The 23,810-nt window shown below is 41.3% G+C and overlaps 1 protein-coding gene and 1 pseudogene across 11 annotated transcripts in view; both read left to right on the top strand.

Annotated features, from left to right (window-relative positions):
* R3HDM2 (R3H domain containing 2) overlaps positions 1 to 23,810 on the top strand; it is a 152,420-nt gene that overhangs the window by 106,133 nt on the left and 22,477 nt on the right. For 5 of the 11 annotated variants that reach the window (XM_053661705.1, XM_053661704.1, XM_053661699.1 and 2 more), the window contains 12 exons: positions 1,470 to 1,669; positions 6,351 to 6,392; positions 8,380 to 8,466; positions 8,982 to 9,108; positions 10,816 to 10,894; positions 11,547 to 11,606; positions 12,138 to 12,278; positions 12,932 to 13,040; positions 15,758 to 15,853; positions 18,748 to 18,779; positions 18,878 to 18,931; positions 23,066 to 23,298. In XM_053661705.1, the coding sequence (XP_053517680.1) occupies positions 1,505 to 1,669; positions 6,351 to 6,392; positions 8,380 to 8,466; positions 8,982 to 9,108; positions 10,816 to 10,894; positions 11,547 to 11,606; positions 12,138 to 12,278; positions 12,932 to 13,040; positions 15,758 to 15,853; positions 18,748 to 18,779; positions 18,878 to 18,931; positions 23,066 to 23,298 (1,225 nt within the window). In that variant the 5' untranslated portion in view covers positions 1,470 to 1,504. The remainder of the gene's footprint in view (positions 1 to 1,469; positions 1,670 to 6,350; positions 6,393 to 8,379; positions 8,467 to 8,981; positions 9,109 to 10,815; positions 10,895 to 11,546; positions 11,607 to 12,137; positions 12,279 to 12,931; positions 13,041 to 15,757; positions 15,854 to 18,747; positions 18,780 to 18,877; positions 18,932 to 23,065; positions 23,299 to 23,810) is intronic. The other 6 variants (XM_053661702.1, XM_053661698.1, XM_053661701.1 and 3 more) reach the window with 3 other exon arrangements.
* LOC119035680 (uncharacterized) lies at positions 4,203 to 4,405 on the top strand (annotated as a pseudogene).

Genomic DNA, 23,810 nt, shown 5'->3' with positions numbered 1-23,810 from the left:
ACTGGAAACAGCCTATTATTTCTCTCTCATATCTCTCTCTTTCTCTTTTTTCCCCCCTCTTCCTTTCTCCCTCCTTCTCTCCTCTAAAATCAATAAACATATCCTCAGAAGAGGATTAAAAATAATAGTAAATAAATAAAATACAGGCATTAACCATGTAAGGAGAAACCTCTACAAACCCTTGTTGGAGCTAAGGAATTTAAGCATACTTGACTTCAGTGGTTGTGGACATGAATCTGTATAGAGCATTAACTTTTGTTTCCCAGTGTGTGCTTGGAGAACTGTGTGGACTTCATTACAGGATTTCCCAGGTAGCAGTAGTAGGTGATGAAGAGCTGGCCACCCCTGCACTACAGTGGCTCTTTATCATTGAAATGCAATAGAATGACTGAACTCAAATAGTAAAGAGCAAAGCAAAAATTCTCTCTTCCTTCAAGGAGAGACCCAGTCTTTCTGAAGGACAGATGACTAGAATGCTCATTTTACTTTTTCAGCTTGCTACAGGTAAAGGAAAGGATTTAAGATTCTGTAACATTGTTTGATTTTGCTGCTTTTTGATGGAGGAGATGCTTGAAGTTGGCAACAACGTTGTGTTTTGTTGTAACTGTGAAAGTTCTCCTTTAGGAAAGAAAAGAGAATGGTCCTCTGTGGTAGTGAATAGAGCTTTATAATACTATATTTTTCATTCTGGAGAGTCTAGTGAGTTAACTCTTTCAAGTCAAGCTGAAAATGTGTGCATATTTCTGTAGGGAACAAGGGTGGGAAATTAGTGCCAAGAGAATTCATACTACATTGCTTTAGAACTGAATTCTGGCGAATCTCAAAATAATTGTGTTGTCCTAGGTGGGTAGCCCAGTTAGTTAGAGTGTCACCCCGATACACCAAGGTTGCAGGTTCGATTTCCAGTCTGGGCACATATAAGAAGCAATCAGTTAATGCATAAATGAGTGGAACCACAGATTAATGTCTGTCTGTCTCTCCCTTCCTCTTTCTCTCTAAAAAATAATAAAATAAAAAATACTCAAAATAATTATGCTAAGTAAAAGAATCCAGAGAATATATGATTAAAATTCTAGAAGATACAGGAGAATATGTAGTGACAGCAGATGAGTGGTTGACGGGGAAGATGGGGGAGGAGGAAGGGCGTACAGAGGAGCAGTGGGGATGTTGAGGGGTATACGTGCTTACTGCTTTGCTTGTGGTGATGGTTTCACAGGTGTGTGCTTTTTGAAACCATTGTAGCTTGTCAAATTATACATTTTAAATATGTGCAGTTTACTGTATGCCAGTTTTACCTCCACAAACCTTTTTTAATAAGGAAAATAAACATCCAGGGGCAGTGTTTATCCGAGGACCCTTTTTTGGGTCATGAGGAGGCTGCTGAAGACTGGTATGTGAAATACAAGCCTTGTATGGTGTGTTAAGTATGGATACATACCTCTTATTTAATGCATTTGATGTTTCTTTAGGAGTCCATAGAGGCTACTATATTCTACTGAAGAAGATGTCTAACAGTAACACTACTCAAGAGACCCTGGAAATAATGAAAGAATCAGAAAAAAAACTGGTAGAGGAATCTGTAAACAAAAACAAGTTTATATCTAAGACTCCAAGTAAGGAAGAAATTGAGAAAGAGAGTGAAGATACCAGTTTGCGTCCGGAGACACAGGTAAGGGTTAGCCATGAATTATTCGCACACTCTATATCTGAATGGAAGTGTCTGTATAGGTGGCATTAGGGATGTATAGGAAGCTAGTCACTTATGCAAACACTTGATTCTCCCTGAAAAGCCAACTTCATTCAGCTCAAGAAATACCTTCTTCCCTTTTTGTCATAGACTCCACAATGAAGTCTAAAGAAGACAGAGTGAAACCCCTAATCCGTTTAGATCTGAGTTACACTAGTTCTTGCTACATACATTTTGATATTTTTTAACTATCAAAAATTAAACTGTATACAAACACATTTAATAAGTCATAATATGGCTCATAGCATAAACTCCTGAAACTAAAGCTTCCTGGCTTTACGTATAGTGTTAAATCATGTCCCGGTTGTGTGAAAGCAGTCAGCATTTTCTGGGTTAGAAATAGTCTCTGAACTTGCCACTTGGTAAATGTGAGAGGAATTTCACTCTTTGGTTGCCATGTAGTTTTCCGTCCAGATTCATAGGGCAGTGCAGCTGTGATGGCATAGATGACAGTCAGCCATACTTCCTCTTCTTTGGCACCTATCCAGGCCAGACTCTACGCCTCATCTAGCTTACCTGTTCCAAGTCTTCCTCTTCTTCCATAGTCACTGCTGGTTTCCGTTGTCACCCTAGCCCAAACGACATAAATCCTTTCCTTCACACCCAGGAGTGAGACTGATCTTTATTAGATTCTTAGGAATTAGACTGTTTGTTTAAAAAGCAGTAGCAACAGTATTTTGGAGGGTCTGGAAACTTGAAGCATGATTTCCCTTGATGATTCAGTGCACCTAGGCTTTGTCTTCTTTAAGAGTAAAATAGCAACAACATAAGGGGATGAATTAAAATCAGACAGCTCGCTGAAATATTTTGTTCTCTAGCTGCCCGCTTTTCTGTCTTTCCTCTTAACAGTTTGCCAGATCTCTGTCCTGACCGCTTCTCTTCCCATTATCTTTCGCATGTGAGTCGTCATTCCCCGTGCATCCCTCCCGAGTTTGTGGAGACAGTCTGCCACTGCCCCATCCATACTTCCAGACTCCACTGGTACCAATAATGAATCTTAAATCCTCAGGACAGATATGTGATGAATGTTTAATTATGTGCTGTCATGTTACATAGAAGATAATTAAATGAACTTTTCTCTCCAAGTTACTACTGTTCTCAGGAGACTATTTTAAGTGGTGTTCTGAACTCCAGTTGTGTGTACTTTTTGAAGACAGGTAGAAAAGAAAGGATATCTATAGGTTTTATATGCCTTATGGACACTCTATTGGTTTAAAAATGTCTTCACCTAGATACACACACAGGCTGTGTAGAAGGTTGGGAGGGGAACCTGTTTGCCCTCTGACTCCTTTTGCAGCTGCTAGAGCAGGTGAAGCTGCTGCTGCCATCTACTGGAGCTCCTGCTCCTTCTACAAAGTCCAGTGTTTTCCACCACCCTTTCCCCTCTACTGTTTCCCTAAAGGTCATGTATCTTTTAGGGATACATGTATCCAAAAGCACTACAAGTTTTGTTCTTTCTCCTGCCTTCCCCCTGACTCACATCCAGGAAGTCTTCTAAAGAATCTTACTGACGCTGTCAAGGGAGTGCCTGTTATGAACTGGAGGTGGAAAGTTTGTGAAAGGGGACCTTGATTTTTTGTACCTTGTGAGACATATTCTTAGAATCAGCAGTTGGAGCTCAAAACATCTTTTGCATGGGAACAGTTCTATAAATGCAGGTTCTGAGATTCAGTTTAGAATGGGCAAAGCTTTGACTTAACACATACTAAACTTCGATGGGTCCTTTAAATAACCAGCTAGGTATGGCCTCCTAGCTGAGCTTTCTGCCTTTGAACTTGTAATCCCTTCTGATTGATCTACCATACTGCTTTAGAAAGATGGTTATGAAATAAAGATCTCATTGTGTTAATTCCCCTCAAACTTTCTGTGCATCTTACTGCCCTAGGCTAAGTCCCAGATTTGTCAGCATGACATATTGTGACCTAGTTTCTTACCTGCCAGTCACCTGCCTCTGGCATGCTATGTTTCAGCATTATGTGATAAATAGGGTCCTATTATAAATAGGGTCTGAAAAGTTTGGGGACAGCATGCTTTTGTACATGTTTTCTCTGCCTAGAAGACCCTCCTTGGTATTCTTTCCCTGGCTGCATCTAGCCCCCAAATCCTCCCTGCCAATAGTCATGTAATACCGATTTACCCTTCAAAACTTAATCTAAATGTGCCTTTCTCCTGAAAGCCTTCCTTGACAACATTACTTAGCCATTGCAGGCCTACGTTGTATAATTCTCCAATTAATGTCTGTCTCCTTTACAAAATTGTAAGCTCCACGAGGTCCAGGGTTAGGTCACTTCGGGCTTACCATTGACTCTATGGCTCATCACAGCTCCTGCAGGCACTCAGTATTTGTTAATGTATGAATGTGTGAATTGCTACATCTGAGTTAGATACTCAACTCACGCTGTGTGCTCCTATAGCACTCTGTGAGTACCATCTCTAGTGTACTTCATGTACTGTTACTGCTTCTCAGCCTTTTGGCTAAGGTCAAGTGTAGTATCTGTTCTTATCAGTTCAGTGTCTTGTATTATAATTTTTAAAAATATTTTATTTATTTTTCAAGAGAGGGGAAGGGAAGGAGAAAGAGTGGGAGAGAAACATCAATGTATGGTTGCCTCTCATGCGTCCCCTGCTGGGAACAGTCCCCTGCTGGGAACTGGAAACTGGCCAGAACAGGGCATGTGCCCTGACTGGGAATCAAACCTCGATCCTCTGGTTCGCAGGCCCATGCTCAATCCACTGAGCTATGCCAGCCAGGGCGTATAATTTTCTATTTGACTGTCTTCTTCAATAGGATTATGAGTTCCTTTTTGACAAAGTTTGTGTCTTTTATCTCTGTGTCCTCCAGTAGTTAGCATGGTGTCTGGTAGATGTATTAGGCTTTTCACATATGTTTGACTGTTAAATGAAAATTGTTTATTCTGGGAGACGAGCAGATCTCTACATACATTGCTTATAGGGTTATAACCTCTTTGAAGGGCAATTTAGTAATGCTTTATAAAATTTTTAAATGAACTACAGATATACTGTATTTGTAGGTATACTCAGTGTTATAGTCATTGAAGCATTGTTTATACTAACAAAAGATCAGAAACATCCAAAATAGCGCAATTTAAGGGACTGGTAAAGTAAATTATGGTATAGCCAGACAGTGGAATACCATATGACCATTACTAAAAACAGTAGATCTATAAAATGATATTCATGGAAAAAAAGTTCATAAAAGTGAGGTTCAGAGCAGTATGTACAATATACTTCTATTTGGTTTTTAAAAAAAACTTGTGTGTATACACATGTATAATAAGCTTATCATGTACGTATAAAAGCTCTCTGGAAACATGATAAGAAATTCATTACTAGTTGAGGGAGCCACGTAGCTGGGAGACAGATGCCCCCATTAATATCTCTTGAATGTTTGTACCGTGTATGTTACTGCCTATTTGAAAAAAATAATGAGAAAATACTGCTTCATATTCCTGGGCTATGGCTTCCCTTACTGTAACAGATCTTGCCACTGACCAGATCAACTGCCATTTTTTATTCTTTCCATTCGCCTTCCTGCTTCTCCATTTTGCACTGTAGTTGTCTCGTTCAGTAATTAGTGAAACGAACAAAGGAAAAGGAAATGCTCGCCTACCCAGGACCACGCTGGTACTCTGACTCTGCCTTGTCTTCCCTCCCCTCCACACCAGCCTCTGTTCCCTTCTACCTCAGGGGCCGTGAGTTCCATCCCAAACGTCTTAGAAACCCTGAGTACCTCACCCCATATGTAACTTTACCCAACCTCTTCCCCAAGGCCCCACTTTGACTTCCCAGCCATTCAGAAACCACATCAGTCAGTTGTTTCTTTCCTCGTCCCCGTTCTCTAGCTTCCTCAGCGTCTGCACTACTCCTTACCCACTCTCCTTATTTTCCTTTTGCTCTGGAGGTCTTATCCCTATCTTCCATTCCCCCTTCTTTTTTTTTTTTTAATTTTCAACAATGTTAAAATTTTTATTTATTTTTTCCAATAATGTTAAAATTTTTATTTTATTTTTTTTCCATTCCCCCTTCTTTTTATTCTGTCCCGTCTTATATCCCGAACCCAGACAGTCTATAAGAGCCACAACCAGGAGCTTAGAACCGGGAGAATTCTCAAAGGGAGGCAGTTGGCAAGAAGAGTCTTTATTCTATTTCTGCACCCATAGGGACAGCTGTTTTCAGAGTATCTCAAATTGAGACTCTGAATGCATTGTCCTATGAAGATGTTATTTGTAAGTGATGGCTAGGGGTCATATTTCATGTCCACAGGCATCCTAATCAGGACAGGGTTCTATGGTTTAACCAAAAGTACTTTTTATTAATCTGTGACATAGGCCAACCAGTCAGTGTCTTCCTATTTTTAATCTCCATGGTAAGTGGTGATTTGTCTAAGTGACCTGTGGTGCCTTCCATGTCGTGGTTGCTAGAGTTGGAGCATAGGGGAGTAACCACACCAAGGGGTCTCATTGTAGTTTGGTTGTTGTAATAGTAGTTTTACAGTTAGTGCTTTTTCTCTGTAAAGTTATGTTGCTTTTCATTTGTGTTGATTTTTCCCCACCTTTAATATTTTCTAATCCCCTTCTAACAGAGGCGGACATCCAGCCATGGTCATGCCAGGAAAAGAGCCAAGGTGAGGGCTTTTTCTCTAAAGCTTCCTTTCTGGTGTTATTAGTAATATGTTTCACAAATGGATTTACCACTAATATCTAGTATATTTGCATTATACATAGGCAAAGTTTTTTGTCTGCACTTTGTACCCTAACTGCGAATATGCATACACAAATACACACACTGAGAGACATTAATGCACAGGTTTCCTGTTTTAAGATCTGGCTGTAGTTCAGTCACATTCTGTTTCTGATACCTAGAAAGATGCCCAGCTGGAGCCTCCCACAAGCCTAAGCAAACTAGTCCTGGCTCTGCTGCACTGCTGGTTTCTCTGCTCAGCTCTGGCTTCTCCAAGACAATGGCTGTTACACAAGTCTTACATTTTTCTCTCAACATTTTCTTCATATGAAATTTTTCCTTTTTTTTCCATTTTCACTAATAACTTTATTGATTTGGCTATTTCCATATGAAATTTTTAAAGATAAATTGTGCCCCATTAGTAGAAACAACTCACCATTTAGGACAGCCTAAAAATACAGCCACTTTTTTACTGTTTTACTTGTTTAGCTTGTGACAGGGAGAAAGACTTTGTTTTTAATCATGGTGTGATAAAATAGGCACATCACAGATCATTTTAAGCAGTGTTATCAGGGAGGACTCTGTGTGTTTGCTAGCATATTTATTTTAGTTGGGAAACCATAAAATATTAAACTTTCTTGCAGTGGAAAGAATTATCACCAGAAGTACTAGTTAAGGATGCCCACCCTTTTCCTCTGGGCAAATAGTGGCAGAATTTGGAGAGTGGCCCCACCATTGTGTTTCTTAGGTTTGAAGAAGGCCACTGTGTGTGATGCATGAGCTCTGTGCCCCGCCTCATGCAGCCTGGTCCACAGTGGTGGGCTTGGCATTGAGGGTCAGACAGAGGGTATTCACTGCTATTTCACTTCCATTCAAACTTTTTGAGTTAAGTAAGAGACTTACTGTCTTGATTTTACAGATGTGGAACCTTGGCTTAATGAGATTGATAAGTTTGACAGAGGACATTTATTAGTTAGTGGCAGAACTAGGCTTGAAGTCAGTTCTTCAGACTTGCAAGTTGTTTTTTTTTTTTTTTTTCCCACAATACTGCACTACCCAGAATATACATACCATGTTTTATGCTTTTGTATTCACTGTAAACATTTATTTTACTGTAAGAACTCAGTAAATGTTTTTATAGGTAGATTTCTTATGAGTCACTCTATAATTTTTGGCTTTGGAGATCCCTAGGAGAGCAGTGATTTGCAAAGTGGATTTCAGATCTTTTGGAGGGATTCTCCAGTCAACACAAGTAAACCAAATGGATTTACTTTTGGTGAATTCCCAGTTGTTAGAATGTTTTCTGTCTTTCTCTTTACTCTATTTTTAGATACTGCTTTCTATCTTTACCACCTAAGGTTCAGAGTCATCTAGCATTTATTGTCTGCTGTCTGCTAGGTGCTATTTATGATACATATGTTTACATGCTTTATGTCATCTAATTCTTACAATAGCCCTTTAACTATTTTTATCCCAGTTTTATTGAAAAGCAGAGACCCAGAGAGCAAGTAATGTGCTCAAGGTCTCGTAGCTCATAAACAAAAGGCAGGACTTGAAGCTGGGACTTCTGGCTCTTAAATCCAGTGTCTTTCTACTAAGCTTTACTGCTGTGTATTCTTAATAAACTTCTGAGTCTGAAATTGGATCACTGGGCTAGAGAGAGAGAAAGAAGAGCCAAGAGAAGTGGTTTTTCTATCATCTGTCTAAAGTAGCTATTTAGTTTGTATATTATAAGCAGGAGAATTATCTTTCTTTTGCAGCAGGGGGTGAATTATCTTTGAGTGAGTAAGGAACTGGCAAGTAGGACCTGTTTTTCAAAAAGCCCTATTTAATAGAAGCAGCAACTAGAGCCAAAGAAGATGCCCATCATTCAGCCAAAAGCTTTCTGAATGTCTACCAAGGGAATATATATGTCGTTTGTTTTTTCTCAGTCTAATTCCAAGCTCAAGTTGGTACGCAGCCTGGCAGTGTGTGAGGAGTCCTCTGCCCCATTTGCTGATGGGCCACTAGAAACCCAGGTAGGTCCTTTATAAAGAGTCAGTGTAGCTTTTGAGTTTGACACTTGGTAATCTGTAGTATTGCACCCACAATGTCACATTTGGCTTGGAAATCAGGGTAGAAGGAGCTTTAAAACAAGCCACTACAGTAAAGTATGGCCTGGGTGAGAGCAGGAGTATAGGTCTTCACACCTGGACCACTCATGATGATGCAGACAAGGAGATTCCTGGGATCTTATTTTCCCACCCACATCCTTTTTCTCTGGTGGTTAGAACCATGTCCGTCCAATTCCTGCACCAAGAACCATCAGTGTAACTTGAGCTGCCCATATAAGGTTGAGGTTGTCAGTAGAAAAGGCTTGGCCTTTTACCCTTTTGGTAGAACAAAAGCTGAAGCAATTTAATTTTAAAAATACTCTCTTCTGTAAAAGAATGCTGCTACCCCAAGATTTATCTTCTTTGAGATTTCTGGGAGCTATGGGAGAGTTAAAACCCATTTCCCCTTTGATTATATTTCTCTCTTACCCTTGTCCAAGGATATAATTCAATTGCACATCAGCTGCCCCTCTGACAAAGAGGAAGAAAAGTCTACAAAGGATGTCTCTGAAAAGGAGGACAAGGACAAAAACAGAGAAAAGGTCCCAAGGAAGATGCTGTCTAGAGGTGAGGACTCTCGCCCCATTCTCATCTGTCCTAGGGCTTGGCTCAGCAGTGCCCTTTCCTTGCATCATGAAGTCAGGTGCCTGCTGGCCTAACTGGCCCAACAGTTCATTTTGTCCTCCTTACTTCATCGTTGCTTGGTACAGTGCCTAACAAGGTTCCTTTTGGGACAGTTACTTTCTTTACTGCTCTGTCTACCTCTATCTTAGGGGCTCACGTGCCACAGATAGCTACTCCATTAACATTGGTGCTACCACGGGAGGACATTGTATTAAATTCTGATTTTATTTTTGCCCTGGAATAAATGGTGACATGGATCATCACTGGTTGCAGCTCCTCCAGATACCATTTATATTTTGGAATGCTTGATGTAATTTTTTTAACAATGAAGATTTGTGTATTAAGCTCTCTTTGGTTTTAAATTCTTGGGCTGATAGCAAAAAGACATGGTCCATAAAAATGATACTTGAGCCCTGGCTGGGTAGCTCAGTTGTTTGGAGCATCATCCTGATAACACCAGGGTTGCAGGTTCAGTGCCTGGTCAGGACACATATATGAATCAACCAATGAATGCATAAGTAAGTGAGACAACCAGTTGATGTGTCTCTCTTTCTCTTTCTTCCTTCTCGCTGTCTTTAAAAATCAATTAAAAGAATATTCTTTTTTCTTATTTATTCTATTACAGTTGTCCCAATTTTTTTCCATTTTGCCCCTACACCCAGCCCACTCCTCTAGCCTACAGTCAGTCCCGTCTCTGCTGTTCATGTCTACCCATTACTTATACATGTTCTTTTTTTTTAAGGTTTTATTTCTTTATCTTTAGAGGGGAAGGGAAGGAGAGAGGGAGAGAAACATCAATGTATGGTTGCCTCTCCTGCATCCGCTGCTGGGAACTGGCCTGCAACCCGGTGTGTGCCCTGACTGGGAATCAAACCGCGATTGTCTGATTCGCAGTCCCGTGCTCAATCCACTGAGCTACACCAGCCAGGGCTTATACATGTTCTTTAAAAATGTTTTCAATGGCCCTGGCTGGTGTGACTCAGTGGATTGAGTGTGGGCCTGTGAACCAAGGGATCGCTGGTTCAATCTTGGTCTAGGGCACATGCCCGGGGTTGCTGGCCAGGTCCCAGGTGGGGGCCACACGAGACACAACCACACACTGATGTTTCTCTCCCTCTCTTTCTCCTTCCTTTCCTCTCTCTTTAAAGATAAATAAATAAAATCTTTTAAGAAATGTTTTTAGTATGTAAAAAATGATAGTTGAGAGGAAAAGGGCAACCTTGAGATTAAAATTTTATAAATGAATACAAATTATATCATTTGAAAATCAACATTTGAGTATATTTGCTGAGATTCTGGAAAATGCAGCCTTGACAGCCCTTACCCAGCACTTACTTTCCTTAACTAGAATAAAAGCAGCTTTGTTTTGGTCAGGGCATTCGGTAACACTTATCGATGGTCAGGTGGTTTTGCACTATAATTCTGATGCAACACTGTGACTCATATTCTGCTTTCTGTAATTGTCATGAGTAATTTTGGGGGGGCTAGTAAATCAAAGTCATTCTGGCTTTTAAGCTAAAACCCCTGAAGTTTGATTCTGCTTTCTTGTTCTCACTCTCCTGATCAGGTTGTGGGTTTCTGATTAGGGTTAGGATAATCATGCCAGGCAGTTTTATTTATTTTAAATTTCTTTTGTTGTGGTGGTTTTAGACTCCAGCCAAGAATATACGGACTCCACTGGAATAGACCTACATGAATTTCTTGTAAATACACTGAAAAAGAACCCAAGGTAATAACATGATTTGATGGAAGGGGGAAAAGGGCCAGTGGCCAGAAGGATGCCCAAGAGGCCAAGTAGCTTCTCGGGATTTTTCCATTAGAATCTAGGGTACCCGTCTCCACCCCACCATTTCTCTCCAGTGCAGTTTTATATTCTGTGAGGGGTTCAGAATACCCTCATACTGAGGTTTCAGCTTTCAAAAGAATTGAGAAAAATTCTGTAGAAGAAGAATGCAGAGACAAATATGTGGCTTGGGAGTACAATTAAAAAGCACAGAAGAGAACAGTTGATTTGTACATAAGCTAAATCATAATATTTTTTAAATTTTATAAATAATCATAGAATGTAGGATAATGATCAGATTTCTAAGTATTAAGTATGTGTTTATTTGAATATGACTGACAACAGAATTAGGTTTCTGATAAGGGTAGCAAAGTGCACAGTTATCGGGTCTGCAAAATGCATCCTTGATGGTTTTAGAGAGGCCATTGGGGCGCGGGAGGCACTGCACTTGGGTCCGCTGTTGGGGCTTGGCGCTCTCTCTCCCTTCAGTGTCTGTAGTTTGGTTCTGATGTTTGAACGTGTAGGTTGCATTCTCAGTCCTTGCTCTGAATGTCTATGGGAGGCTGCTTTTTGTTTTGTTTTCATCTTTTCTAAACAGGGACAGAATGATGCTGCTAAAATTAGAACAGGAGATTCTGGAATTTATTAATGACAACAAGTAAGTTACTTGAATGAAATTCAAATTCAGAGATGGGAGGGGCACCAAAAGAAATTTAGGTACAGTTTTAGGATATCCCTCTTTCAGCTTTTCCTTGAAGTTTGAATTTTGAAGTAATTATTCACTGGAAACCAAAAGCAGTTAGGGGAAAGTAATTAGAATGAATTAAAAAGTATATGTGCAAAAATCAAGTGAGGTATTTAAGTTATATCTTTTCAACAGTTAACCCTTGTCCCATATTTTATTATTCTTGAATTTCTCCCTTCTTTCTTTGTAGACTGTCATCCAGGTGCATGAGACCTAGACTTAAGGAGTAGTCTTAATGAGGATAGTGGGTTAGAGTGATCTACCAATTACTATAGCTAAAGAAACCAAGAGAACCTTTTTGGTTCTCAATGAGTAAATGTTGAGTATCTTTCTTATAATATGTCTATTTCTCCTAAGAAATACCCCACTTTAGGTACTTTTTTTAAAAAATTACAATTCCCTATTTATCCTTATTTTGCTTTTTTCCCCTGGTTTTCCCTTCAGTAACCAGTTCAAGAAGTTCCCTCAAATGACCTCATACCATCGGATGCTCTTACACCGGGTAGCTGCCTATTTCGGGATGGACCACAATGTTGATCAAACTGGAAAAGCTGTCATCATCAACAAAACCAGTAACACAAGAATGTAAGGGAGGAAACCACAGACTGGGAAGACTTTCCTAGGATGGCTTCTGGGGGGGTAGAGGAAGGTTGTAGGACCAAGATGTCCCTTTCTGGGGAGGAGATGGGAGGGAGGGGGCTATATTATCAGTTCCTCCTCTTTCCTCACTCCAGTGAGACCTTGGAATTAGATTCTAGAGGCCCTGGTGTTTTGTGAAGACTGGCTCCTGGCCTCTCTTCACCTTTACTGATAGGACAAATAAAATGTTGGAGGGAAGCAAGTTATAGATGTATAAAGAACAGACCCTGCCCTGGCTGGTGTAGCTCAGCTCGCAGGCCTGCAAACCAAAGGATTGCTATTCAATTCCCAGTCTGGGCACATGCCTGGGTTGCAGGACAGTTCCAGCAGGGGATGTACGAGAGGCAACCATACATTGATATTTCTCTCCCTCTCTCCTTCCCTTCCCCTCTAAAGATAAATAATAAAATCTTAAAAAAAAAAAAAAGAAGATGAACAGACCCTGAGGATTTCATTAAAACCTTCATGTGACTTTCTGATGCCTGATTACAGAAATCCCCTGAATGGGAGTTGTGGAATTTAAAAGAGCTGTACTAGGAGGTCTGCATCCTAACAAAAGAGTTGTTTCCCTTCCTTCCACATTTCTCTACCAATTTCAGCCCTGAACAGAGGTTCTCAGAACATATAAAGGATGAGAAAAATACAGAATTTCAACAGAGATTCATTCTCAAGAGAGATGATGCCAGTATGGACCGAGATGATAACCAGGTAAAGAATGGAAAGGGGTGGGTGTATAGAAAGGTTGCAGTAAGAGAAACTGGGAGGGCAGAAGAATTTTTGTGGGACGGTGAAAACTCAAAATGTCTTAGTATGGAAAAATACAGTGAGCTATACTAAGTTGGCTTTGGCTTAATGTTGAGGGTTGACTACACTTGCTGAGCTGAATGCCACCCTTTTAGCCCCAGAGAGACATGGTGCTGAGGTTTGCTGGGTTTTCTCATTTGGCCTGGAACTCTCTGGTTTTGCCACTGACTTCTAATTCCATGCCACTTAGGGACAAAGCAAGGTCCCTTCCTGCTTCAGCTTTGATTCAGCTGATGGCTTTATTCTTTTTTTCTTTACGAGTTAGGGGTTTCTTTGGGAACCACCCAAAACTACTTTATCCTACTTCCACTCTTCTCCTAGCTCAGGGCTGCCCTTGAACTGGCAAAGTGATGATCTGATTTGCCCACTTATAAAGGTGTTTTTGATCCCTTCTATAAATTCTTTTCCCAAGTCCTTCCACCAAGGTGAGTGAGTTCATTTGAGTTTTGGTGCTGGGAACCGCAGGTGGTATCCCCTTGTTGATCCACTCCTGTGGGAATGAGAAGTGACCAGTCTGCCCCATCCTTTCATGTGTGGGCCTGCTGCTGCCCTGACTTTGAGCCTGCCCTGTAGATAGTAAGTGATTATTTGGGGGTTAGTTTTCTAGCCACTTAACTGGGTTCAGCTCAAGCCTGCTTCTGCTTGGCCTCCAAAAGAGGTTAGGTGGAGCACTAGGATGAAAGTTGGCAGAGCATGGTTGGGTAGCACCAATCTGAGTCTTCCTGATTAGTGATAATTATAATGTCTTACCTCTAGAGTCAAAATTCCTTTCTTTGGGATATTGTATATTCTTGAGAACAGGACTTTTCCTGCTTGTTACAGAATTTGAGGGAGTCCTTTTGAGAAAAGTGCCATTATCTGCTGTGGACAAACCCATTGGGTCTGATTGAAAACATTGAGATACACAAAAAGGCAAAATTTTTAAAAATAAGAAAGAGTCTTTCCATCCTGATGCCCTTCTCTCCATTTTCCCAAACCCCTTTTTCTGTGGATCAGGAAGTACTCAGACCTCAAGGCACATCGAAGCAGTGTGGAATCTGTCCGTGTTGTAAACTTTTCATCTCTCAGCTTCAGGCTTGATCCACACTAGGTTAGGTCCTATGCACTTTCCGTCTGTGGTATTAATAATAAACACAGTAATTGCTTTTTTAATTAGTGTTTTTCCTGACCTAGACTCTTTTCCTAACACATTTTGTACATTATCTCTTAATCTTCTCCACAACCCAGTGTAGATGGGGGTTATTAGCCCCCCTTTAGATGTGAGGAATTTGAGGCTAAGAGATGTTATTTGCCTGAAGTGACGTTACTCAGAGGTGGCAGAGCCCGCCTGACCTCAGAGCCCATTACACTCTTTCTCCTCTGCCATTGGTTTACCAGTGCTGGGGTCCAAGGACAACATAGCACTGTAAGGTCCTGTGTCTTGGAATGGGATATGTAAAAGGACATACAGTAGAATTTAGGTTCTTAAGCTAGTGAGAAGTAAATCTAGTCAAAAGTTGATACTTCTAAAGTTATGCCTAACTCTGGTGAAATTAGGAAAATCAGCCTAGAGCAGCAGTCTCCCTGCGTGCTTCATATGAAGCTTTCAAAGCCTCTGGATTGAAGGTTAGAATCTTTTTATAAGCTGACGACATTTATTTGATGGGTTGTCTACCTCAGAGTTCCATGCCTTCAAGAGCAGTATAGAAAAAGACACTATAGCACCCTCCCCAGGATAGTGCTCGCAACTCACAGGCCGAGAGAGGAAGAGACAGTGTGGGAGAGCTGGGTGCTAGACTAGCCGTGGCGTGGTCTGCTCAGCCGTCTCCTCTAGCCTCCTCACTGTGTTTGTTAGAGAATGTAAGGCTCTCTGTCCTCCATTCCCTTCTTTTCTCTTTCTGTCACTCTCTTGCCTCCCTCTTTTGTACCTTATTTGTCTGTTCCTTTCTCTGTCCATCCTTCTTTCTATTCTGTTCTTTCTCTTTACCTCTTTGTGTTGCTCTGTTCACTTTCTTCTTTATTTCTGTAATTTCTTTCTCCCTCCCTCCAGGAGCTATAGTTTATGATGAGAAAGAAATTCTTAAGCATCGAGTTTAGCTTCACCCTTGGGATTTTATTTCCAAGGCCCTCTTCACTGAGCTGTGCGTGACTTGGATCTTCAGGCCATGGCATTCACTAGTAATTAAAAAAGGGATAATGTCAGGTGCTAGATCCGTGAAACTCTTTACATTCAACTCTGCTAAATATCTGTTTCTTCTCCCTCTCTAACTTTCTCCTTTCCCTTGCGTTCCCTTCAGAGCAGTGTTGTTTATTCCCTCAGCTATTCTCTTGATCCTTGCTGATTGGAGAGTACCTGATTACTATACGGAAGCAACCCAATCCTCATAAATAGTTGTTGTTCTTGATCCTCTGGGGTTGGGGGTTGGGAGATGGAGAGGCCCCAACTATCCAGAAAACCTGATCTCCCAAACTGCATGGTCAGATGTACCCAGTGAAACCTGTTCAACACTGGAAATTTTATTTCTTTTTTTCCATTTTTTTATGGCAACTATAAACTCTCCCGGTTTCTCTTCCTTGCTGGTGTGCAGTGAGCTTGCAGTACGAGGAGAACTTAACTAGCTTAATTCTGCTCATCGATCTAGATCAGAGTTCCATTGCAGGATGGAAGGAGGAGCAAGTCAATAGAAGAGAGAGAGGAGGAATATCAAAGGGTCCGAGAGAGAATATTTGCCCGAGAGGTAAGTGTAGCTTCTGAGAGTTGTCAGCCCATAGCTTTTAGCTCTTAATCTTTGGAACTGTGAATGGAATGAACCCTCCATAAATGTGTTGTTTTGTGTGTGTTTTTTTTTTAGCCAAAATTAGCCAGCTCCATATTTGATCTCTAAAATTAAATGTGGCTTATTGGGAAGCTGCAGATTTTTATTTGTATTATTTTTATTATATTCTGTAGTATGGAATATAAAGAGAACAACTGGAGTGGCTGAATTTGGTGGAGATGAGTAGATGGAAGATAGAAATGGTTTTGGCAGGGCTTATGGAAGGGCTCTGAATCTTGCCTGTCAAACCCTTCTCCCACTTACCCTCTTTCACTTCCACTATTCATTCTAGGCATCTTTGCTTCTAAGTGGAAGGCTTAGTGTTCACACAGCCTGTACATTCATCTTGTTTGGCCAGCCTCGTTTTTAGGATATGTCGGCAATTGTTAGAGCACAGGTCTGGCATCTATTCTGTGAGCTCCACATTCCATATGCACAGAAGGTACCACTCACTAGTCCCTCCAAGTCTCTGCCTGAACAGAAAGTCTCTTTCTTCCTGTATTTCTTAACTTGCTTCTTAGAATAGGACTGGCTCCTTGGGCCAAAAGCCAACATGAATCATTGTAGGCAACTTTATTCTTAAGGATTGTGGGCCATATCAAATATAATTGATATCCCTGTCTGTATGTAGTAGCTTTTGCCTACCAGACTGATGAGAAATATAGCAGAAATTCAGGAAAGGCTGTGGACAGGCAAGAGAGGAACAAATCTCCAGAAAACGTAGGATCCAGAGAGCAGCACCATCTTATAGTCAAATTAGGAAACAAAAGAGGAAGAGCCAGCCTCCCTTTACTGTCAAAAGATGGCCAGTTTTAATCCACATGCTTTGATGGACAACACTCTCCACTCTCCTCTCCCCTCTCCCCTCTCCCCTCTCCGTCAGGAAGACTGTGCGTACTCATCGTCACCTACCTCAGAAAGACACCGTCTCTGACTTCAAGAAAACTGACCTCCTCTGTGAACTTGTTCCCCTGTCTCGGGAGACCCAAGTGTTCCAGGGATCCTCACTGGGGACAGATATATGACAAACCTTCTGGCCCAAAGTCCAAAGAGAAGGAATGTTCTTACCTTCTGTTACATTCTGAATCAGGAAAATCAGTTTTCTAATTATACAATCAGGATAATTGGATAGTCCTCCAAAGAGGTTCTCTAACCTTTACCTGCACACCAGTTGTGTGGAATGAGAGGAGAGAGGTCATTTGTACATGGCTGTAGCCAGTGGTGACCCTGAATTTCGGACAGAGCAGGTTGGTGGATGATAATAGAAAAAACTTATATGGTACTTACTTCCTTTCAGACACTCTTCTTAGAACTTTGCATAAGTTATTTAATCCTTATGCTAGTCTTATGAGGTGGATTACATTATTTCCTTCATTTTATAAATGTGAAACTGAGGCAGAGAGAGGTTAAGTAATCAAAAACCACACCACTAGTTCGAGAGCTGGTGTTTTAATTCAGTCTGGCTCCAGAGTCCATGCTCTTAACCCCTAAAGTAAACTGCCTCTCAATAGCTTGCTCTGCTCTAAGCTGTTTGGATTGAGAAGTACCAGTGACATCAGAGCAGAGAAGTCTGTGATGTGCATGTCTGTTTCACTGACACGTGGAAAATGACTGTCCTGCCATGCCAGCCGTTAGCAAAGCCACAGATATTCTGAAAGTACAAGCAACTTTTAATGTATTGGGGCTAATTTTAACAACACTGGGATATGTCTACCTACAACCATAACAGAGTCAGAGTTAGCTCTCCTCTCCTTTTCCCTCCTGATGTTTAGTCTTTCAAGCCTCTACTAATATGCATTTTCTTTGTTAAATCCTTTCGGATTTATCACTTTCAGCACTTCCTACATCTTGCTGAGGTAGAGGCATCAGGAATCCCAGGAGGTCTGGGCAAGTGAAAAAGGCCAAAGCCCACCACACTACAAAGATTCCCATGTGGAGAGGAGCCTGGCCAAAGGGAGATGATTAAGGGTGGAGTTGTAGGTTGGGGCAGAGGGGAGGAAGACGCAGGGCAAACAGAAAGGGAAGTGGCGAGAAGGGTGTTTGGATGGAAATGCTAGTGCTACAGCCTTCTCTGGAGCCTGAGCTGTATGTTGGGGAAACTGCCCCCATACAGGCTCTGCTCTGTGTGGAGCCCACCCCACTCAGCAGATGGACACTTTCGGTACCTTTTTCTAAGGCATGGGAGTCCGCCAGAACGCTTACTTCACTCAGCTCAGTGGCTTTGTCAGGAACTGATCCCCAAAAGGAATGTTTCAGGCTTTTAATTTTCTCCTTTGTTTTTTAGGCTCTAAAAAGTACATGCTTCCCCAATTTCTTACTCTCCTTGGGTCTCAGGTCAGAATGTCTTTCATTTTGGCCAGTGCAGAGGACAGAAATGGGATAATCATTGAGGATGATTTCCAAAACACTAAATTTCTTTCTCTTGTCTCCCTTTTCCCTTTCTTTGAACACACTCTTTACTTTAGCGCACCAGTTATTATGTTCAGTTTACCTCTCAGAGAGAATAAATTGAGAGCTTAAAAAGGAAAGAGTAGGCTAATACTTTCTTCTTCCTCCTTTCCGTACTTCTAACTTTATCAACCTCTCTTTTAAAAAATTCTGAGAAGGCTAAAAATGCTTAATGCTCTATCCCCTTAAAGGTGAGAAGTCAGATTGGGTGTGTGGGTGTGGGTCATCCTGTCCCTGCTCCCTCTCTCCCTGTTGGGGGGTGAGCTTGGTTTGAGGACCTTGGGTATTCATAGCATCATGGACACCCTTTTCGGTTATGCCATGCTGTTTTCTTATAAGTTATTTTCCGTTTTCTCCCCCTCACCTAGACTGGCCAGAACGGATATCTAAATGACATCAGGTTAGTACCACCTAGCATGTTCCCTGCTTCTCATTGAGCTTTGTCAGTGAGGTTAATATAATCCTGTAATGATGCTTTTCTTTGATGTTAACCAACAGACTCTCCAAAGAAGCCTTTTCTTCTAGCTCTCACAAGAGAAGGCAGATTTTTAGGTACTTCTGTGTAATCTATATCTCTCCTTGTTTTGTTTTGTTTTGTTTTGTTTTGTTTTGTTTTGCTGTAATCTTTTCAGCGGAGTGAGTTTGCTCCATGCATGGCTGCTTGTGAAATAATTCAATCTGTGGTTTTTGCAACATTGGGTATTTTTCCTCAGTAAGATAAAGGCTTCTGCTCAGTGACTTTATTTTTATTGTTGCTGATTTCATTTTAAGTTCTAGATAGTGGTGAAGGGGATCAAATAGTTGTATGGGATAGGTACAGTTTCTTCCCAGAAATGTGCGGGAACTGGGCATTTTTTGGAGGATTTCAACATACGAAGGTAAAAGAATGGGTGTCTTCTAAGCTACCTTTTCCGAATCTGTGGAAAGATGTGAAGAGCTTACCCCTGACCCAGCATAGGGAATGTTTTGTATCTTTAAGAAAGAATAATGCAAACATATGTGTAAAAACACATACAAATACCTCTCTTCGTCGTTTTCTCTTTGAAACATTGTAATTGGTAAGATAACCCATAACTGAGGTGCCACGAGGACCTCAGAAAGGCTTTGTCTGCCTTAGACCACCTTTAGAGCATGTCCTTCACATGACTGCCCATGACTTGCTGCTCTTAATGTCGATGAAAGTTGCTGTATTAACTTCTCCAGTGCTGAATACTCTCCATGCAAAGCAGTCACAAGAGCCTCCCTTTTATTGTCTCTTCATTCCACCCAGCAGGTTACACAAGGTGCTGGTGAGAGAGACACTACTTTAAGACCTGTCCTGGCACCAACTCATTTTAAGTATGTTCTTCCCATTTACTCTAAGGAAACTATAAGGCACAGAAAACCTGATTATTTAATGCCAGAATTCAGGTCTAACCCTTTCCAAAGGGCTTCTCTCTTATTGAATCTAAGCTTGATAGGATCTGACTAACTCAGATTAGTTAGAGCTCTCATCCCCAGTATCTCATTTGTCCCTTCCCTAATGTCCTTCATTAAAGCTAGTCACACCATCTGCAGATTGGGATAGAGAGATTTTCCATTCTTGGGATGGAGGATTTCTCTCCCTTTCCATATCTTTTTCCTAGACTATCCTACCCTGAGGTCCACCTGAAAGCCTTAAGGATGCAGAGGGTGCTCTGTACTGGTGATGGTGATCAAGATAGATTCCCTTTCTTTAAAAAAAAATTAACTCCTGTTTTATATTGTACAGTTCAGAGTGAAAAAATCATCCCAGAATACCTATAATAAGGAGTTTTAAACTAGCTTCTATATGTGACTTCATGCATAGTGCTTTTCAATTGCTAAAGTATACTGTGTCTGATTCAGTCCTGATTTGGTAAACTAGTTTAAATGTAAGAAAACAAAAGCAGAGAGATTAAGTGGCCAACCCAAGTTTTCAGGGTTATTAGTGGCAAAACTGGGACTGACTCTTTTTCCAGTTTACTTTTCACCATACCACACCAGCTCTCTATAGACATCCCTTCCTATCTGAGTAGTGTTCCATTCAGAGCCCTAATTCAGGTTTACTTAGTGCTGTGGAGCATCAAACTATAGCAAACTATGCAGATAATATCTTGAAGGATCTAGTGAGCAGGTGCAGCCCTCTCCTATCCAGACCTCTTTTATGCTGCTGCTTTCTATACTGAGTTTTGATTAAAGATCTAGGTCATTTACATGCAGTTCCATGAACTCTTAAGGGGGTATTTCTTTTTCTATTTGGGTACTAGTCTAGAACTATAATTATTAGAAGCTGATCTTCTTTAACTGCTTTATACCTTTATTCCCAAGTTCGTGAAACAAATACCCATATACCAGATTTACTCATCGACAGTTGTCAATAACTATGGCAACTTCCCCATTCTTTGAAAGATTCTACTCCACTGATAAATAAGCCACAGTGAGTGTTACTGATACTTATTGCCACCTCTTCCACAAACCTCTCTACCCACTCCCTAGATGCAATAAACTGAACTTTTCACAGCACTAAATCTATTTGTAAAAACTAAGCTCTGATTTCACAGGAGTATGAGTGTGAATGTTCTCTGTCCTTCACCCCCCTCTCTCTAACACACACAACCCAATCCAATGCTCAGAAATGAGTTTGGTAGTTTTCCCTGTCTTATTTTTAGTGAAGTGGAAAGACATGACTAGAGATTGGGTTTAGTTGTAGGGAAGGAAAACCGATCTTTTTCCTGGCCAAGACTCAGCTCAGATTCTCTAGTTCTCAGGTTAGTCAGAAGATCATCAGACAAGCCACATTGTGAGCACTTGGCCATCACTGTCTTGGGGGAGGGAACTGATGAGTACAGAAGTGCTGCCACTATGGCCCAGGCTTCCTGGGTGTTTGGTTTAAAGTTGATTCATTCACTGTCCTCTGTTAGAAAGAAAAAGTAAATGGGAGAATTGTCCTAATACATACTGCAGTATTTAATTTAGGTATAAAAGGCCATTATGACTTTCTGCAGAATTCAAGCTCTATTGTCTGATGAGCAGCCTCCTCCATTGCCAGTGCTGTACCCCATTATTCCCACAAATACACACACATCTTCATTGAGTCCTCTCAGTAGACTTGCCTTTGTCCATTGAGACTGAGCTATTGGCTCTCTCTTAGGGTCTGGTTCTGTTCCTGGAGACCCCCTTGTTTATACTTCTTTCTTGTTTCCCATTCTACTTTGACATCCCCAAGAAAAGGGGGTAAAGTTTTGGGGAACCTGGAATATTTTCTAGTCCTCTATTCTAAATAGATAGAGAGATAAGTTTTGAGGTCCCATATAAGTCTGCATGAGATTTGGAGAAGAATTAGCATGTTCCGACCCAGCTGTGCTGGTGTGCTGTTAGCTCACCATGATTGGTTTGGCTAAAAACTAAAATAGTGACCCTAGCAAAGATTTTGCCCACCTTCTCTGTAGTATCTTTAGAGCAGATATTCTAAAAGAAAGGTATTTTCTTTAATATTACTCCCTTAAGAAAAATACCTTATACATTAGAATAACTCTGAGTCTAGTGTCTTTGAAGCGAAGGGGATTGAGATGGGGTTTTCTATTTGCTTTAGGTAGAACGGTGGTGAAAAAGAGGGAGTCTGAGCTGCTGTGAATTTTGCTTAATTGTTCCCCAGTATATACACCAAAATCTTTGTAATCGTTGACATTTGGTTTCCTTAGGTCATCAGTTGTTGGGAGTGGGAGATGTGAAAGGAAAATCTCTGGTTCGTGGTTGCTTATTAAGCAGCAGTAAGAGCTCAGCAAGACTTAGGGCTTTCAAGCCAATGCTATCTACCTTGAGGATAGCAGTTTATAGACACAGGCAGTGATTATAGCATCAGGACAACCCTGGTATTTCTAGAGCAAAATAAGAGAGGACGAATCCCTTTTCTCCATAGTCTTGTGCCTTGCCTAGGGCAATAGGGCTATTAATATGTAGGCAACTACGTACAGTCAGCCTCCTGCTGCTTGCCATCCTGAGTCCCAAGGGCATATTTGCTTGATCATGTGGAGGACTTTGGTTCTTAGAGACCCTGGAACCAGTTGTTCCCAGACACCAACAGAATTTCCACGGAACAGGTTAGGTCAATTTTAGACTATGACACTGAGTTTTCCAGAGTGCCCTTTTAGTGCACCAGACAACTCTTCCCACCCTTGGAAAGTGGTTATAAGGAACACCTCTGCTGGCTTAGGCATGTTATGTGGAAGACCTGTTGTGGGGTTTATCCATGTCATGGGCTACTCCTGGCTTCTGGCACTAGTGACTCCCAGGAGTCCTTTTGTTTTAGGAACTTCCAGAAAAACTGGTACGCCTCTCTGCTCCCCACTATTTCCTGCATGTGTGGGGTCCCTGCAATGGGAGGTTGGGGGAAGAGACCACAGCCAATCTCAGCATCATGTGTGTGGTTTCCCATCCACCTCTGGTGTGACGTATTAAATTAGTTGCCAGTACTCTGTCTTCCAGATTTGCCCCTGTGCTCTTTGTTACTATAGTGGATATTGTTCTGTCTGCTCTCATCAACTCTTGGTGGGCCAGCCAACTAACAAGAAGTTAGTGTCCATCCTCACCCCTTCTTTGTTACTGAAAGAATAGAAATGAACTCTCAGCTAGCCTTTCTGCAGAAGTGGGAGGTGGGAGGTGCTCTGACCACTGTGGTCTCTGCAGGGGGAACCGTGAGGGGCTAAGCCGCACCTCAAGCAGCCGCCAAAGCAGCACAGACAGCGAACTCAAATCCCTGGAGCCAAGGCCTTGGAGCAGCACGGACTCCGATGGATCCGTTCGGAGCATGCGGCCCCCTGTTACCAAAGCCAGCAGTTTCAGCGGAATCTCTATCCTCACCCGGGGTGACAGCATTGGGAACAATAAAAGTGGCAGTGCAGGAAGGATCTCCAGGCCAGGTACTACAGTTTCTCACCTTTTGTGTCATATCCATCATGTCTTGCTTGTCTTCTATAAAATATCACGATACTTGCCCTGGCTGGTGTGGCTCAGTTGGTTGGAGTGCTGTCCTGTATACCAAAATGTTGCAGGTTTGATTCCCGGTCAGGACACATACCTAGGTTGCTAGTTCAGTCCCCAGTTGGGGTGCATATAGGAGACAATCAGTGGATGTTTCTCTCTCACATTGATTTTCTCTCTCCCCAACCCTTCCTCTCTCTCTAAAGTCAATACTTATTTTTAAAATAATAAATAATAAATATCATTGATACTACTTTTAACAAAACACTTGTCTCAACACAACCAAGTGAGGGGAAATTTTATTTCTTGAATGAATCCATTCACCTTTGGAGTCCCCTCTCTGATTTTCTTTCAGATCTTCTTTCCTAATTGAAAAACACAGACTGGGATTAGTCAGTTTTATTAGATAAATCAGTTTTGTCTCATTTCTGACTGAGGCGGGCCATCCCTA

The sequence above is a fragment of the Artibeus jamaicensis genome, unplaced genomic scaffold, assembly GCF_021234435.1.
Source record: "Artibeus jamaicensis isolate MK-2021 breed Jamaican fruit bat unplaced genomic scaffold, CSHL_Jam_final contig_233, whole genome shotgun sequence".
Lineage (NCBI taxonomy): Eukaryota > Metazoa > Chordata > Mammalia > Chiroptera > Phyllostomidae > Artibeus > Artibeus jamaicensis.
This window is presented reverse-complemented; position numbering and strand designations above follow the sequence as displayed.